Below are 17500 nucleotides of genomic sequence, written 5' to 3'. Positions count from 1 at the left end.
GTATCTTACGTAGCTTATTATTCTGTCATCATGTGGTATCTTACGTAGCTTATTATTCTGTCATCATGTCGTATGTTATGTAGTTTATTATTCTGTCATCATGTCGTATCTTACGTAGTTTATTATTCTGTCATCATGTGGTATCTTACGTAGCTTATTATTCTGTCATCATGTCGTATCTTACGTAGCTTATTATTCTGTCATCATGTGGTATCTTATGTAGCTTATTATTCTGTCATCATGTGGTATCTTACGTAGTTTATTATTCTGTCATCATGTGGTATCTTACGTAGTTTATTATTCTGTCATCATGTCGTATCTTACGTAGCTTATTATTCTGTCATCATGTGGTATCTTACGTAGTTTATTATTCTGTCATCATGTCGTATCTTACGTAGTTTATTATCCTGTCATCATGTCGTATCTTATGTAGTTTATTATTCTGTCATCATGTGGTATCTTATGTAGTTTATTATTCTGTCATCATGTGGTATCTTATGTAGTTTATTATTCTGTCATCATGTCGTATCTTACGTAGCTTATTATTCTGTCATCATGTCGTATCTTACGTAGCTTATTATTCTGTCATCATGTGGTATCTTATGTAGTTTATTATTCTGTCATCATGTGGTATCTTACGTAGTTTATTATTCTGTCATCATGTGGTATCTTATGTAGCTTATTATTCTGTCATCATGTGGTATCTTACGTAGCTTATTATTCTGTCATCATGTGGTATCTTACGTAGTTTATTATTCTGTCATCATGTCGTATCTTACGTAGTTTATTATTCTGTCATCATGTGGTATCTTACGTAGTTTATTATTCTGTCATCATGTGGTATCTTACGTAGTTTATTATTCTGTCATCATGTGGTATCTTACGTAGTTTATTATTCTGTCATCATGTCGTATCTTACGTAGTTTATTATTCTGTCATCATGTGGTATCTTACGTAGTTTATTATTCTGTCATCATGTCGTATCTTACGTAGTTTATTATTCTGTCATCATGTGGTATCTTACGTAGCTTATTATTCTTTCATCATGTGGTATCTTATGTAGTTTATTATTCTGTCATCATGTGGTATCTTATGTAGTTTATTATTCTGTCATCATGTGGTATCTTACGTAATAAACGTAGTTTATTATTCTGTCATCATGTGGTATCTTACGTAGTTTATTATTCTGTCATCATGTGGTATCTTACGTAGCTTATTATTCTGTCATCATGTCGTATCTTATGTAGCTTATTATCCTGTCGCGTTTCGCGTTAGAAGTAGTCTCTATGTCGGTGTGTGAACCTCATAATTATGTCCGCATCCCGACTAAATCTACAGGTGATTTAGTCGACTAAATCTACAGGTGATTTAGTCGACTAAAACGTATTTTGGCGGGGCTTGATGCCGTCGTGATGACAAGCTCAAGGCAACCTCAACACGTCGCAGTGTGAGCTTGTAGATCTGCTATTATCAGCATGGAAACCAAGTGTAAAATGACTTATACTGGATCTCTGTCCACTAGTCCCTTCCTAACATTATACTGGATCTCTGTCCACTAGTCCCTTCCTAACATTATACTGGATCTCTTGTCCACTAGTCCCTTCCTAACATTATACTGGATCTATTGTCCACTAGTCCCTTCCTAACATTATACTGGATCTATTGTCCACTAGTCCCTTCCTAACATTAAACTGGATCTATTGTCCACTAGTCCCTTCCTAACATTATACTGGATCTATTGTCCACTAGTCCCTTACTAACATTATACTGGATCTATTGTCCACTAGTCCCTTCCTAACATTATACTGGATCTATTGTCCACTAGTCCCTTCCTAACATTATACTGGATCTATTGTCCACTAGTCCCTTCCTAACATTATACTGGATCTCTGTCCACTAGTCCCTTCATAACATTATACTGGATCTCTGTCCACTAGTCCCTTCCTAACATTATACTGGATCTCTGTCCACTAGTCCCTTCCTAACATTATACTGGATCTATTGTCCACTAGTCCCTTCCTAACATTATACTGGATCTATTGTCCACTAGTCCCTTCCTAACATTATACTGGATCTCTGTCCACTAGTCCCTTCATAACATTATACTGGATCTCTGTCCACTAGTCCCTTCCTAACATTATACTGGATCTCTGTCCACTAGTCCCTTACTAACATTATACTGGATCTCTGTCCACTAGTCCCTTCCTGACATTATACTGGATCTCTGTCCACTAGTCCCTTCCTAACATTATACTGGATCTATGTCCACTAGTCCCTTACTAACATTATACTGGATCTCTGTCCACTAGTCCCTTCCTAACATTATACTGGATCTCTGTCCACTAGTCCCTTCCTAACATTATACTGGATCTCTGTCCACTAGTCCCTTCCTAACATTATACTGGATCTCTTGTCCACTAGTCCCTTACTAACATTATACTGGATCTCTGTCCACTAGTCCCTTACTAACATTATACTGGATCTCTGTCCACTAGTCCCTTCCTAACATTATACTGGATCTCTGTCCACTAGTCCCTTCCTAACATTATACTGGATCTCTGTCCACTAGTCCCTTCCTGACATTATACTGGATCTCTTGTCCACTATAGTCCGTTCAATGGATTCTGGCTACTAATAAGAATAATAACTTACTTGAAGATAATAATAATAATAACAATAATAATAATAATAATAATAACTTACTTGAAGAGCGCCACGCTGTCGATCACTCTCTCCATGCCTGTCTCCTTGTTCTCCTACAAGAAACACGTAACATTAACTATATATTATATAAACACACGTAACATTAACTATATATTCTATAAACATTAGTTTATATTAGTGACATTAACTATATATTCTATAAACATTAGTTTATATTAGTGACATTAACTATATATTCTATAAACATTAGTTTATATTAGTAACATTAACTATATATTCTATAAACATTAGTTTATATTAGTAACATTAACTATATATTCTATAAACATTAGTTTATATTAGTGACATTAACTATATATTCTATAAACATTAGTTTATATTAGTAACATTAACTATATATTCTATAAACATTAGTTTATATTAGTGACATTAACTATATATTCTATAAACATTAGTTTATATTAGTAACATTAACTATATATTATATAAACATTAGTTTATATTAGTGACATTAACTATATATTCTATAAACATTAGTTTATATTAGTGACATTAACTATATATTATATAAACATTAGTTTATATTAGTAACATTAACTATATATTCTATAAACATTAGTTTATATTAGTAACATTAACTATATATTATATAAACATTAGTTTATATTAGTAACATTAACTATATATTATATAAACATTAGTTTATATTAGTGGTGACATTAACTATATATTCTATAAACATTAGTTTATATTAGTAACATTAACTATATATTATATAAACATTAGTTTATATTAGTGATGACATTAACTATATATTCTATAAACATTAGTTTATATTAGTGACATTAACTATATTCTATAAACATTAGTTTATATTAGTGACATTAACTATATATTATATAAACATTAGTTTATATTAGTAACATTAACTATATATTATATAAACATTAGTTTATATTAGTGACATTAACTATATATTATATAAACATTAGTTTATATTAGTGACATTAACTATATATTCTATAAACATTAGTTTATATTAGTGACATTAACTATATATTATATAAACATTAGTTTATATTAGTGACATTAACTATATATTCTATAAACATTAGTTTATATTAGTGACATTAACTATATATTATATAAACATTAGTTTATATTAGTAACATTAACTATATATTATATAAACATTAGTTTATATTAGTGGTGACATTAACTATATATTCTATAAACATTAGTTTATATTAGTGATGACATTAACTATATATTATATAAACATTAGTTTATATTAGTGACATTAACTATATATTCTATAAACATTAGTTTATATTAGTAACATTAACTATATATTATATAAACATTAGTTTATATTAGTGGTGACATTAACTATATATTCTATAAACATTAGTTTATATTAGTGATGACATTAACTATATATTATATAAACATTAGTTTACACAGTGGTGACATCTATAGATACATCATTAAACACATCTAGTACAGGAACTGCATCAAAAAAGAAGCTCCGGGGTGCCAGAGTTGTCTGATCGCTTTTACTTTGAAAGCCATGAACCGGAAACACTTTCCTAAAAAAGTTGACTTTACAAAGATACCTCACATCCCCGATCATCTTAATATATTGTTTTACGCTCCAAAAAGCGTTCATATTTTGCGGGAGAGACGGATGAGGAGCAGAAATGAAGCGCCAGCATATCGCTCTATTCATCACCACGGAGAGCGCCCTGGATTAGGAGATGCGAGTCATTCTTTCCGCCGCGCTAACATGGGAGTCAATGACAAGCTAATAGTTGCACTGAGCGTTAGCATACGGCAAGCGAAAAGCAAAATGCCAAAACAAAAATAGGAAAAATTCTGAATATTCTGATCTCGCCCGCGTCGCTGGGAAGTCGCTAGGACGTCCTCACACGTCAAAGGTACTAATATTTCGGGATCCTTATGACGTTTCCAGACGTCCTACGTATAGAATCTGTTAAAGACAGACAGACAGACAGACAGACAGACAGACAGACAGACAGACAGACAGGTAGACAAACAGACAGACAGACAGACAGACAGACAGACAGACAGACAGGCAGGCAGACAGACAGACAGACAGACAGACAGACAGACAGACAGACAGACAGACAGACAGGTAGACAAACAGACAGACAGGCAGGCAGGCAGACAGACAGACAGACAGACAGACAGACAGACAGACAGACAGACAGACAGACAGACAGACAGACAGACAGACAGACAGACAGACAGACAGACAGACAGACAGACAGACAGACAGACAGACAGGTCTTACGTTCTCAGGCAGGGATTTGACCAGCTCACTGTGGGACATGGGTTTGATTGACAGCTGGTGGACGATCTCTCTTCTGATCTCCTCCGAGGGATGGACCTGACCCACGCCGCACACATAGCGCTCTCCTACACATGCACGCACACACGCATGTGCACACACACACACACACACACACACACACACACACACACACACACACACACACACACACACACACACACACACACACATTTGTATACTTGTAAGGAGAGCAATTGTAGTCGTGTGCATACATTAATTAATACATACATTTACATTTAACACATCTTGATGAGATTTTTTGTTCTAGGAAACACTGAATGGGGGGGGACTTTTATTATTATTTATTATCCACACAACAGCTCTGAGGTATATTAATGAATATCAACATGTTGAAAATGAGCGGTATTCCCCTTTAAACAGTTCTAATGTATATTAATGAATATTAACATGTTGAAAATGAGTGGTATTCTCCTTTAAACAGTTCTAAGGTATATCAATGGATATTAACATGTTGAAAATGAGTGGTATTCTCCTTTAAACAGTTCTAAGGTGTATTAATGAATATTAACATGTTGAAAATGAGCGGTATTCTCCTTTAAACAGTTCTAAGGTGTATTAATGAATATTAACATGTTGAAAATGAGCGGTATTCTCCTTTAAACAGTTCTAAGGTGTATTAATGAATATTAACATGTTGAAAATGAGCGGTATTCTCCTTTAAACAGCTCTGAGGTATATTAATGGATATTAACATGTTGAAAATGAGCGGTATTGCCCTTTAAACAGTTCTAAGGTGTATTAATGGATATTAACATGTTGAAAACGAGTGGTATTGCCCTTTAAACAGCTCTAAGGTATATTAATGGATATTAACATGTTGAAAATGAGTGGTATTCTCCTTTAAACAGTTCTAAGGTCTATTAATGGATATCAACATGTTGAAAATGAGCGGTATTCCCCTTTAAACAGTTCTAATGTATATTAATGAATATTAACATGTTGAAAATGAGTGGTATTCTCCTTTAAACAGTTCTAAGGTATATCAATGGATATTAACATGTTGAAAATGAGTGGTATTCTCCTTTAAACAGTTCTAAGGTGTATTAATGAATATTAACATGTTGAAAATGAGCGGTATTCTCCTTTAAACAGTTCTAAGGTGTATTAATGAATATTAACATGTTGAAAATGAGCGGTATTCTCCTTTAAACAGTTCTAAGGTGTATTAATGAATATTAACATGTTGAAAATGAGCGGTATTCTCCTTTAAACAGCTCTGAGGTATATTAATGGATATTAACATGTTGAAAATGAGCGGTATTGCCCTTTAAACAGTTCTAAGGTGTATTAATGGATATTAACATGTTGAAAACGAGTGGTATTGCCCTTTAAACAGCTCTAAGGTATATTAATGGATATTAACATGTTGAAAATGAGTGGTATTCTCCTTTAAACAGTTCTAAGGTCTATTAATGGATATTAACATGTTGAAAATGAGTGGTATTCTCCTTTAAACAGTTCTAAGGTGTATTAATGGATATTAACATGTTGAAAATGAGTGGTATTCTCCTTTAAACAGTTCTAAGGTGTATTAATGGATATTAACATGTTGAAAATGAGCGGTATTCTCCTTTAAACAGTTCTAAGGTGTATTAATGGATATTAACATGTTGAAAATGAGTGGTATTCTCCTTTAAACAGTTCTAAGGTGTATTAATGGATATTAACATGTTGAAAATGAGTGGTATTGCCCTTTAAACTCACCCACAACCATCATGATGACGTGAAGCATCTCCTCAATCAGGGTGTTGTTCTGCTGCACCACATCCTGGAGGGGGAGGGGGGGAGGGGGGGGAGGGGGAGGGAGGGAGGGGGGGAGGGGGAGAGAGAGGGGGGGAGGGGGGGTGAGAGGGGGGGAGGGGAGGAGAGGAGAGGGAGAGATGGAGGGAGGGAGAGAGGGGAGGAGAGAGAGAGAGGGAGGGAGGGAGGGAGGGAGAGAGGGAGGGAGGGAGGGAGGGAGGGAGGGAGGGAGGGAGGGAGGGAGGGAGGGAGGGAGGGAGGGAGGGAGGGAGGGAGGGAGGGAGGGAGGGGGAGAGGGGGGAGGGAGGGAGGGGAGAGAGAGAGATAGAGAGGGGGAGAGGGGGGAGGGAGGGGAGAGGGGGAGAGGGGGAGGGAGGGGAGAGGAGAGGGGAGAGAGGGAGAGGAGAGGGGGAGTGAGGGAGGGAGGGAGGGAGGGAGGGAGGGAGGGAGGGAGGGAGGGAGGGAGGGAGGGAGGGAGGGAGGGAGGGAGGGAGGGAGGGAGGGAGGGAGGAGGGGAGAGGGAGAGATGGAGGGAGGGGAGGAGAGAGAGAGAGAGAGGGGAGTGAGAGTGAGAGAGAGAGAGGGAGGGGGAGAGGGGAGGAGAGAGAGAGAGGGGAGGGAGGGAGGGGAGGGAGGGGAGTGAGAGTGAGTGAGAGAGAGAGAGGGAGGGGGAGAGGGAGAGAGGGAGAGAGTAGATTTAATGCTGAGTAGCGTTCCACTGTATAGACAAATTCAGAAACGGGTCTCAAATACAGCCTTGTGTTCCTAAAACAGAAAGATTACGTAATGGGTAAGACTGACGTTATGTATCTTTCAGGACCTTTCACTGCTTTGTCTCAACCATTACTCTATGGCTCTGGTCTCAACCATTACTCTATGGCTCTGGTCTCAACCATTACTCTATGGCTCTGGTCTCAACCATTAGTCTATGGCTCTGGTCTCAACCATTACTCTATTGCTCTGGTCTCAACCACTACTCTATGGCTCTGGTCTCAGCCATTACTCTATGGCTCTGGTCTCAGCCATTACTCTATGGCTCTGGTCTCAGCCATTACTCTATGGCTCTGGTCTCAACCATTACTCTATGGCTCTGGTCTCAACCATTACTCTATCTATGGCTCAGGTTCATCTCTACTGTTGGAGCAGCCATAAACTACACAGGTTCATCTCTACTGTTGGAGCAGCCATAAACTACACAGGTTCATCTCTACTGTTGGAGCAGCCATAAACTACACAGGTTCATCTCTACTGTTGGAGCAGCCATAAACTACACAGGTTCATCTCTACTGTTGGAGCAGCCATAAACTACACAGGTTCATCTCTACTGTTGGAGCAGCCATAAACTACACAGGTTCATCTCTACTGTTGGAGCAGCCATAAACTACACAGGTTCATCTCTACTGTTGGAGCAGCCATAAACTACACAGGTTCATCTCTACTGTTGGAGCAGCCATAAACTACACAGGTTCATCTCTACTGTTGGAGCAGCCATAAACTACACAGGTTCATCTCTACTGTTGGAGCAGCCATAAACTACACAGGTTCATCTCTACTGTTGGAGCAGCCATAAACTACACAGGTTCATCTCTACTGTTGGAGCAGCCATAAACTGCACAGGTTAATCTCTACTACTGTTGGAGCAGCCATAAACTACACAGGTTCATCTCTACTGTTGGAGCAGCCATAAACTGCACAGGTTAATCTCTACTACTGTTGGAGCAGCCATAAACTACACAGGTTCATCTCTACTACTGTTGGAGCAGCCATAAACTACACAGGTTCATCTCTACTACTGTTGGAGCAGCCATAAACTACACAGGTTCATCTCTACTGTTGGAGCAGCCATAAACTACACAGGTTCATCTCTACTGTTGGAGCAGCCATAAACTACACAGGTTCATCTCTACTGTTGGAGCAGCCATAAACTACACAGGTTCATCTCTACTGTTGGAGCAGCCAAAAACTACACAGGTGCATCTCTACTGTTGGAGCAGCCATAAACTACACAGGTTCATCTCTACTACTGTTGGAGCAGCCATAAACTACACAGGTTCATCTCTACTACTGTTGGAGCAGCCATAAACTACACAGGTTCATCTCTACTGTTGGAGCAGCCATAAACTACACAGGTTCATCTCTACTGTTGGAGCAGCCATAAACTACACAGGTTCATCTCTACTGTTGGAGCAGCCATAAACTACACAGGTTCATCTCTACTGTTGGAGCAGCCATAAACTACACAGGTTCATCTCTACTGTTGGAGCAGCCATAAACTGCACAGGTTAATCTCTACTACTGTTGGAGCAGCCATAAACTACACAGGTTCATCTCTACTGTTGGAGCAGCCATAAACTGCACAGGTTAATCTCTACTACTGTTGGAGCAGCCATAAACTACACAGGTTCATCTCTACTACTGTTGGAGCAGCCATAAACTACACAGGTTCATCTCTACTACTGTTGGAGCAGCCATAAACTACACAGGTTCATCTCTACTGTTGGAGCAGCCATAAACTACACAGGTTCATCTCTACTGTTGGAGCAGCCATAAACTACACAGGTTCATCTCTACTGTTGGAGCAGCCATAAACTACACAGGTTCATCTCTACTGTTGGAGCAGCCAAAAACTACACAGGTGCATCTCTACTGTTGGAGCAGCCATAAACTACACAGGTTCATCTCTACTACTGTTGGAGCAGCCATAAACTACACAGGTTCATCTCTACTACTGTTGGAGCAGCCATAAACTACACAGGTTCATCTCTACTGTTGGAGCAGCCATAAACTACACAGGTTCATCTCTACTGTTGGAGCAGCCATAAACTACACAGGTTCATCTCTACTGTTGGAGCAGCCATAAACTACACAGGTTCATCTCTACTGTTGGAGCAGCCATAAACTACACAGGTTCATCTCTACTGTTGGAGCAGCCATAAACTGCACAGGTTAATCTCTACTACTGTTGGAGCAGCCATAAACTACACAGGTTCATCTCTACTGTTGGAGCAGCCATAAACTGCACAGGTTAATCTCTACTACTGTTGGAGCAGCCATAAACTACACAGGTTCATCTCTACTACTGTTGGAGCAGCCATAAACTACACAGGTTCATCTCTACTACTGTTGGAGCAGCCATAAACTACACAGGTTCATCTCTACTGTTGGAGCAGCCATAAACTACACAGGTTCATCTCTACTGTTGGAGCAGCCATAAACTACACAGGTTCATCTCTACTGTTGGAGCAGCCATAAACTACACAGGTTCATCTCTACTGTTGGAGCAGCCAAAAACTACACAGGTGCATCTCTACTGTTGGAGCAGCCATAAACTACACAGGTTCATCTCTACTACTGTTGGAGCAGCCATAAACTACACAGGTTCATCTCTACTACTGTTGGAGCAGCCATAAACTACACAGGTTCATCTCTACTGTTGGAGCAGCCATAAACTACACAGGTTCATCTCTACTGTTGGAGCAGCCATAAACTACACAGGTTCATCTCTACTGTTGGAGCAGCCATAAACTACACAGGTTCATCTCTACTGTTGGAGCAGCCATAAACTACACAGGTTCACCTCTACTGTTGGAGCAGCCATAAACTACACAGGTTCATCTCTACTGTTGGAGCAGCCATAAACTACACAGGTTCATCTCTACTGTTGAGGTCAGGCGCGACGGCTGGCCAGGGGGAGGCAGTATAGAGACCAGTTCCTACATTGCGTGTGTGCGTGGCTGCTTGCGTACATGGCTGTGTGTGTGTGTGTGTGTGTGTGTGTGTGTGTGTGTGTGTGTGTGTGTGGCTGTGTGTGTGTGTGTGTGTGTGTGTGTGTGTGTGTGTGTGTGTGTGTGTGTGTGTGTGTGTGTGTGTGCGTGGCTGTGTGTGTGTGTGTGTGTGTGTGTGTGGCTGTGTGTGTGTGTGTGTGTGTGGCTGTGTGTGCGTGGCTGTGTGTGTGTGTGTGTGTGTGTGTGCGTGTGCGTGGCTGTGTGTGTGTGTGTGTGTGTGTGTGTGTGTGTGTGTGTGTGCGTGGCTGTGTGTGTGTGTGTGTGTGTGTGCGTGGCTGTGTGTGTGTGTGTGTGTGTGTGTGTGTGTGTGTGTGTGTGTGTGTGTGTGTGTGTGTGCGTACCTTGTTGGTGTCTCGGCTGTACCTCTTCCTCAGCTCCACGGAGCTGAACACGTGGAACAGCTCGAAGCGGCTGAGCACGATCATCAGGAAGTGGTTCGGATCCATCATGGACGCCCCCACCTGTTACCATGACGACACAGCACGGTTACCATGACGACACAGCACGTTTACCATGACGACACAGCACGGTTATTATTATCATTATTATTATTATTACTTTATTATTATTATCTCTTAGACCTGTTTAGAATGTGTTTTCCCACCGTCCCTATACTGTCCTCCTCATGTCGCCCTAGACACTACCCCTACAATCACAGAGATCCCTCAAATCTCATCTACCCAGCTCGTTCACCCAGTCACCACATTGTGGTGGAGGGAGGACTATGGAACTGCCGAGCAGCTACCAAGAAGAATATGCCTGAATTAATTTCAGGCCACGCCTCCCTCAAGTCTCTGCATTTCCTTGCTCTGACTGAAACCTGGATCCCCCCAGATAACACTGCAACTCCCGCCGCCCTCTCTGTTTCACACAAGTTCACCCACACTCCTCGCCAAACAGGTATAGGGGGTGGTACTGGGCTACTAACATCCCCCAAATGGAATTTCCGTGTCTTAAATCTCTCTCACCTTTCTCTGTCCACATGTGAATTTCATGCTATCTCAATATCACAGCCAGTCCCCCTCATCCTCATTGTGCTGTATCGCCCTCCAGGAACTCTCGGGAACTTCCTGGAAGAACTAGACTCTCTGATCAGCTCGTTTCCGGAAGATGGCACCCCTCTGATTCTACTGGGTGACTTCAACCTTCCTACCGCAGAGAAATATCTTCCCGTTACATCCCTTCTGGCCTCATTTGACCTCTCCCCATCTCCCTCCCCTCCCACTCACAAGGCTGGTAATGTTTTGGACCTTGTGTTCTCCAGAGCCTGCTCTCCCTCCACACTCTCTGTTACCCCCTTAACTAGGTCTGACCACCACTTCATAACCTTCTCCCTCTCTCTCTCCACCCTCCCGCCTAAACCTATTAACCCTCCGAACGTCACCTCCCGACGCAATCTCAAGTCCCTAAACCCCTCCTCCCTCTCATCCTCTATTCTCTCCTCTCTACCCTCCCTGGAGTCCTTCCTCTCCCTCTCACCTGACATTGCAACCTCATCCTTTCTCTCCTCTATCTCATCTGCATTCGACCAACACTGCCCTCTCTCATCCAGGCCAGCTCGCTCATGTCCACCGGCTCCCTGGCTATCTGAAACTCTCAGATCTGAACGAACACCTCTAAGGGCAGCCGAAAGAAAGTGGCACAAGACGAAGCTACCAGATGACCTTTCACACTTTCACTCACTCCTCTCTGCCTTTGCCCACTCACTAACCACTGCTAAAACCTCTTTCTACCACACCAAAATCCAATCCTGTACTTCTAACCCAAGGAAGCTCTTCTCCACTTTCACCTCCCTCCTTAAACCCCCTCCCCCCACTCAACCTTCATCCCTCACTGCTGATGTTTTTGTCAACTACTTCGAGAAGAAGGTTGATGATATCAGCAGCTCCTTTCCTCCCCTCCCACATAAAGTGGCATCTGACTCAACCAACACCAACCCCAACATACCATGCATGTCCTCCTTCTCTCCTCTTTCCCCAGACGAGGTCGTACAACTAGTAACATCCTCTAGACCTACCACTTGTCCTCTTGACCCTGTCCCGTCTCCAATCTTCCAAACCATCACACCTGATCTGCTCCCCTTCATCACCTCCATCATAAACACCTCAATAACCTCAGGCTGCGTCCCATCTGCCCTCAAGTCAGCCAGAGTAACACCACTCCTCAAAAAACCAACCCTTGACCCTTCAGATGTCAAGAACTACAGACCGGTATCACTCCTCTCATTTATTTCTAAAACCATTGAACGTGTCGTCTCCAACCAGCTCTCTCTCCATCTCTCACAGAACAACCTGCTGGATCCCAACCAGTCCGGATTCAAGAAGGCCCACTCCACAGAAACTGCCCTGCTGGCAGTCACAGAAGCACTACATGCTGCCCAAGCTGCTTCCCACTCTGCAGTACTGATTCTCCTAGACCTATCAGCAGCATTTGACACAGTGAACCACCAGCTGCTCCTAGACACCCTAGCGGAGCTAGGCATCGGTGGAACGGCACTAAAGTGGTTCTCCTCCTACCTCACCGACCGGACCTACCAGGTTTCCTGGAAAGGTCTGTTATCATCCCCCCGAACCCTCCAAACTGGGGTCCCACAGGGATCTGTACTTGGTCCCCTCCTTTTCTCACTGTACACTAAATCCCTTGGCACTATCATCTCTGCTCACAATATATCCTATCACTGCTACGCCGATGACACACAACTGTTCCTATCCTTCCCCCCCTCTACCACTCAGGTGGAAGAGCGCATCACTGCATGCCTGGCTGACATCTCACAGTGGATGTCCTCCAACCATCTCAAGCTGAACCCAGACAAGACTGAGCTTCTCTTCTTCCCAGCTAAGTCCTGCCCTATGCGGGAGCTAACTATTTCCGTAGACAACGCCCTGGTAACGTCTGTCCCAACAGCCAGGAATCTTGGTGTTATCCTGGACAGTCAGCTCTCGTTCAAAGCTCACATCACAGCTGTCACTCGATCCTGTAGGTTCACACTCTATAACATACGACGAATTAGACCGTTCCTCACCCAGGAATCAGCCCAGCTCCTAATCCAGACAACAGTCTTGTCAAAACTCGACTATTGTAACTCCCTCCTTACTGGCCTACCAGCATGTGCACTTAAGCCTCTCCAGCTGATCCAAAATGCAGCAGCTCGCTTGGTCTTCAACCAGCCAAAATTCTCACATGTCTCCCCCCTGCTCCGCTCCCTCCACTGGCTCCCGGTCGCTGCCCGCACAGAATACAAAACTCTGATGCTGGCATTCAAAGCAACCAAAGGTATGGCTCCCCCATATCTTACAAGTATGATTGAACCCTACAAACCCTCCCGCGCACTCAGATCAGCCAACGCAGGGAAGCTGGAAGTACCCTCACTAAAAACGCCGGGACAACGCTCCACACGTCCCAAACTCTTCTCCCTTCTGGCTCCAAAACTGTGGAATGCACTTCCCATTGCAGTCAGAACTGCAGCATCACTCCCAATCTTCCGCCGTAGCCTGAAAACCCACCTTTTCAGACTCCATCATGGCCCATAGCACTTACCCTAAAGCCTTAGATAGCATTTCTGTTGGATTATATAGCATTTGATACAGACTTATAGCATGTTATGTAGACAGCACTGTAATTGTATTGTATGTAGTCATAGCACGCCATAGTACACATGTATAGCATAGTAGTAAAGATGTATAGTTTATATGTATAGTGTATGTATAGTTTCACTATATAGATATTCCACTGTTACTTTCTTAGCTTACGCATGTTTCATGATAAATACTTTTTATGTGATGTATTCCCATGCTTTTGTTTTTGCTCAAATGTAAGTCGCTCTGGATTAAGAGCGTCTGCTAAATGCCTAAATTGTAAATTGTAAATTGACGACACAGCACGGTTACCATGACGACACAGCACGGTTACCATGACGACACAGCACGGTTACCACGACAACCATGGACGCCACGCTGACCCTAGTGATTCAACACATGGAACCCAAACCACACCAAAGGGTGGAGGCGGTTTTAGCGTGGACTCCGTTTGGACCCCAAGGAGTTGCATGGTGACACTTTGGGGTAATTATATGGCTTCATGGACGTATCACATCATGGTGACACTTTGGGGTAATTATAGGGCTTCACATCAATAGACTGCAATCTTTGAAATTAATAAAATACTAATAAAGTCTTTGAAAAGTGGTAAGATATTATGGTTACAGTATGAGGCCGTCAGAATATGGTATTTATACATTATTAAATATTATGGTTATAGTATGAGGCCGTCAGAATATGGTATTTATACATTATTAAATATTATAGTTACAGTATGAGGCCGTCAGAATATGCTATTTATACATTATTAAATATTATAGTTATAGTATGAGGCCGTCAGAATATGCTGTTTATAAATTATTAAATATTATAGTTACAGTATGAGGCCGTCAGAATATGCTGTTTATAAATTATTAAATATTATGGTTACAGTATGAGGCCGTCAGAATATGCTATTTATACATTTTCACACTGGTTACCTGTTTAACCCATTCTGGTTACAGTAGGTTGTACTGTAGTGAAAATGTGGCGCAGTTTTGAATATATATTCTTTCAGAGCACGCTCAGGGCGGTCCCTGGGACTACATATCTTCAGGTTGGGGTGAAACTAACAATAACAATAAAGGTTTACCTGCAGCATAACGAGGTCCTTAACGAGGTAGTTAACGAGGTAGTTTACCTGCAGCATAACGAGGTCCTTAACGAGGTAGTTAACGAGGTAGTTTACCTGCAGCATAACGAGGTCCTTAACGAGGTCCTTAACGAGGTAGTTTACCTGCAGCATAACGAGGTCCTTAACGAGGTAGTTAACGAGGTAGTTTACCTGCAGCATAACGAGGTCCTTAACGAGGTAGTTAACGAGGTAGTTTACCTGCAGCATAACGAGGTCCTTAACGAGGTAGTTAACGAGGTAGTTTACCTGCAGCATAACGAGGTCCTTAACGAGGTAGTTAACGAGGTAGTTTACCTGCAGCATAACGAGGTAGTTAACGAGGTAGTTTACCTGCAGCATAACGAGGTCCTTGTCAAACATCTCCACTCTGCACTTCACGTTGTGGTAGTAATAGATCTGGAACACATAGATGATACATCTGTTATGATATAACTGGAACAGACAGACAGACAGACAGACAGACAGACAGACAGTCTGTACAGACAGACAGACAGACACACAGACACACAGACAGTATGTACAGACAGACAGACAGTCTGTACAGACAGACAGACAGACAGACAGACAGACCTGGTTGATGAGGGAGAATCCGTTCCGCCTCCACATCCCAGCATGCACCTGGGCACAGAGGACCAGGCAGCGCAGGGGGTGTTCTATCAGCATGGGGGGGCTGAGTTCACTCTGCACGCACACACACACACACGCACACACACACACATGCACGCACGCACGCATGCACGCACACACACACACACGCACGCACGCGCGCACGCATGCACGCACGCACAACAAATTGACACCCATTATAAACAATACACACCACATCATGAAGTACAATTTGCAATTTAGGCATTTATCTTAACCCATTTTGACCTACATAAAAAACATTTATCATGAAACATGCGTAAGCTAAGAAAGTAACAGTGGAATATCTATATAATGAAACTATACATATAAACTATACATATATACTATACTATGCTATACATATGTACTATGACGTGCTATGACTATATACAATGCAATTATAGTGCTGTCTACATAACATGCTATGAGTCTGTATAAAATGCTATCTAAGTCTACAGAAAGTGCTATCTAAGGGGCTAGGGTAAGTGCTAGTTCTGACTACAATGGGAAGTTCATTCCATAGTTTAGATTGGGAGTGAGTCTGTAGTTCTGACTACAATGGGAAGTTCATTCCATAGTTTAGATTGGGAGTGAGTCTGTAGTTCTGACTGCAATGGGAAGTTCATTCCATAGTTTAGATTGGGAGTGAGTCTGCAGTTCTGACTGCAATGGGAAGTTCATTCCATAGTTTAGATTGGGAGTGAGTCTGTAGTTCTGACTGCAATGGGAAGTTCATTCCATAGTTTAGATTGGGAGTGAGTCTGTAGTTCTGACTGCAATGGGAAGTCCATTCCATAGTTTAGATTGGGAGTGAGTCTGTAGTTCTGACTGCAATGGGAAGTTCATTCCAGAGTTTAGATTGGGAGTGAGTCTGTAGTTCTGACTGCAATGGGAAGTCCATTCCATAGTTTAGATTGGGAGTGAGTCTGTAGTTCTGACTGCAATGGGAAGTTCATTACATAGTTTAGATAGGGAGTGAGTCTGTAGTTCTGACTGCAATGGGAAGTTCATTCCATAGTTTAGATTGGGAGTGAGTCTGTAGTTCTGACTGCAATGGGAAGTCCATTCCATAGTTTAGATTGGGAGTGAGTCTGTAGTTCTGACTGCAATGGGAAGTTCATTCCATAGTTTAGATTGGGAGTGAGTCTGTAGTTCTGACTGCAATGGGAAGTTCATTCCATAGTTTAGATTGGGAGTGAGTCTGTAGTTCTGACTGCAATGGGAAGTTCATTCCATAGTTTAGATTGGGAGTGAGTCTGTAGTTCTGACTGCAATGGGAAGTCCATTCCATAGTTTAGATTGGGAGTGAGTCTGTAGTTCTGACTGCAATGGGAAGTTCATTCCATAGTTTAGATTGGGAGTGAGTCTGTAGTTCTGACTGCAATGGGAAGTCCATTCCATAGTTTAGATTGGGAGTGAGTCTGTAGTTCTGACTGCAATGGGAAGTTCATTACATAGTTTAGATTGGGAGTGAGTCTGTAGTTCTGACTGCAATGGGAAGTTCATTCCATAGTTTAGATTGGGAGTGAGTCTGTAGTTCTGACTGCAATGGGAAGTTCATTCCATAGTTTAGATTGGG

At 41.9% G+C, this 17500-nt stretch overlaps 1 protein-coding gene across 1 annotated transcript in view; it reads right to left on the bottom strand.

Moving 5' to 3' along the window:
* ubr2 (ubiquitin protein ligase E3 component n-recognin 2) overlaps positions 1–17500 on the bottom strand; it is a 150507-nt gene that overhangs the window by 68030 nt on the left and 64977 nt on the right. Inside the window, exons 19-24 of the mRNA XM_083774845.1 lie at positions 15865–15975; positions 15625–15690; positions 10926–11045; positions 6764–6827; positions 4979–5103; positions 2704–2756 (exon numbers count right to left, since the gene is read on the bottom strand). Coding sequence (XP_083630971.1) covers positions 2704–2756; positions 4979–5103; positions 6764–6827; positions 10926–11045; positions 15625–15690; positions 15865–15975 — 539 coding nt within the window. The remainder of the gene's footprint in view (positions 1–2703; positions 2757–4978; positions 5104–6763; positions 6828–10925; positions 11046–15624; positions 15691–15864; positions 15976–17500) is intronic.

Source organism: Protomyctophum parallelum (genome assembly GCF_964188405.1).
Source record: "Protomyctophum parallelum genome assembly, chromosome: 10".
Taxonomy (NCBI): Eukaryota; Metazoa; Chordata; class Actinopteri; order Myctophiformes; family Myctophidae; genus Protomyctophum; species Protomyctophum parallelum.
The sequence above is the reverse complement of the archived record's forward strand: the minus strand, read 5'-3'. Positions and strand labels throughout refer to the sequence as shown.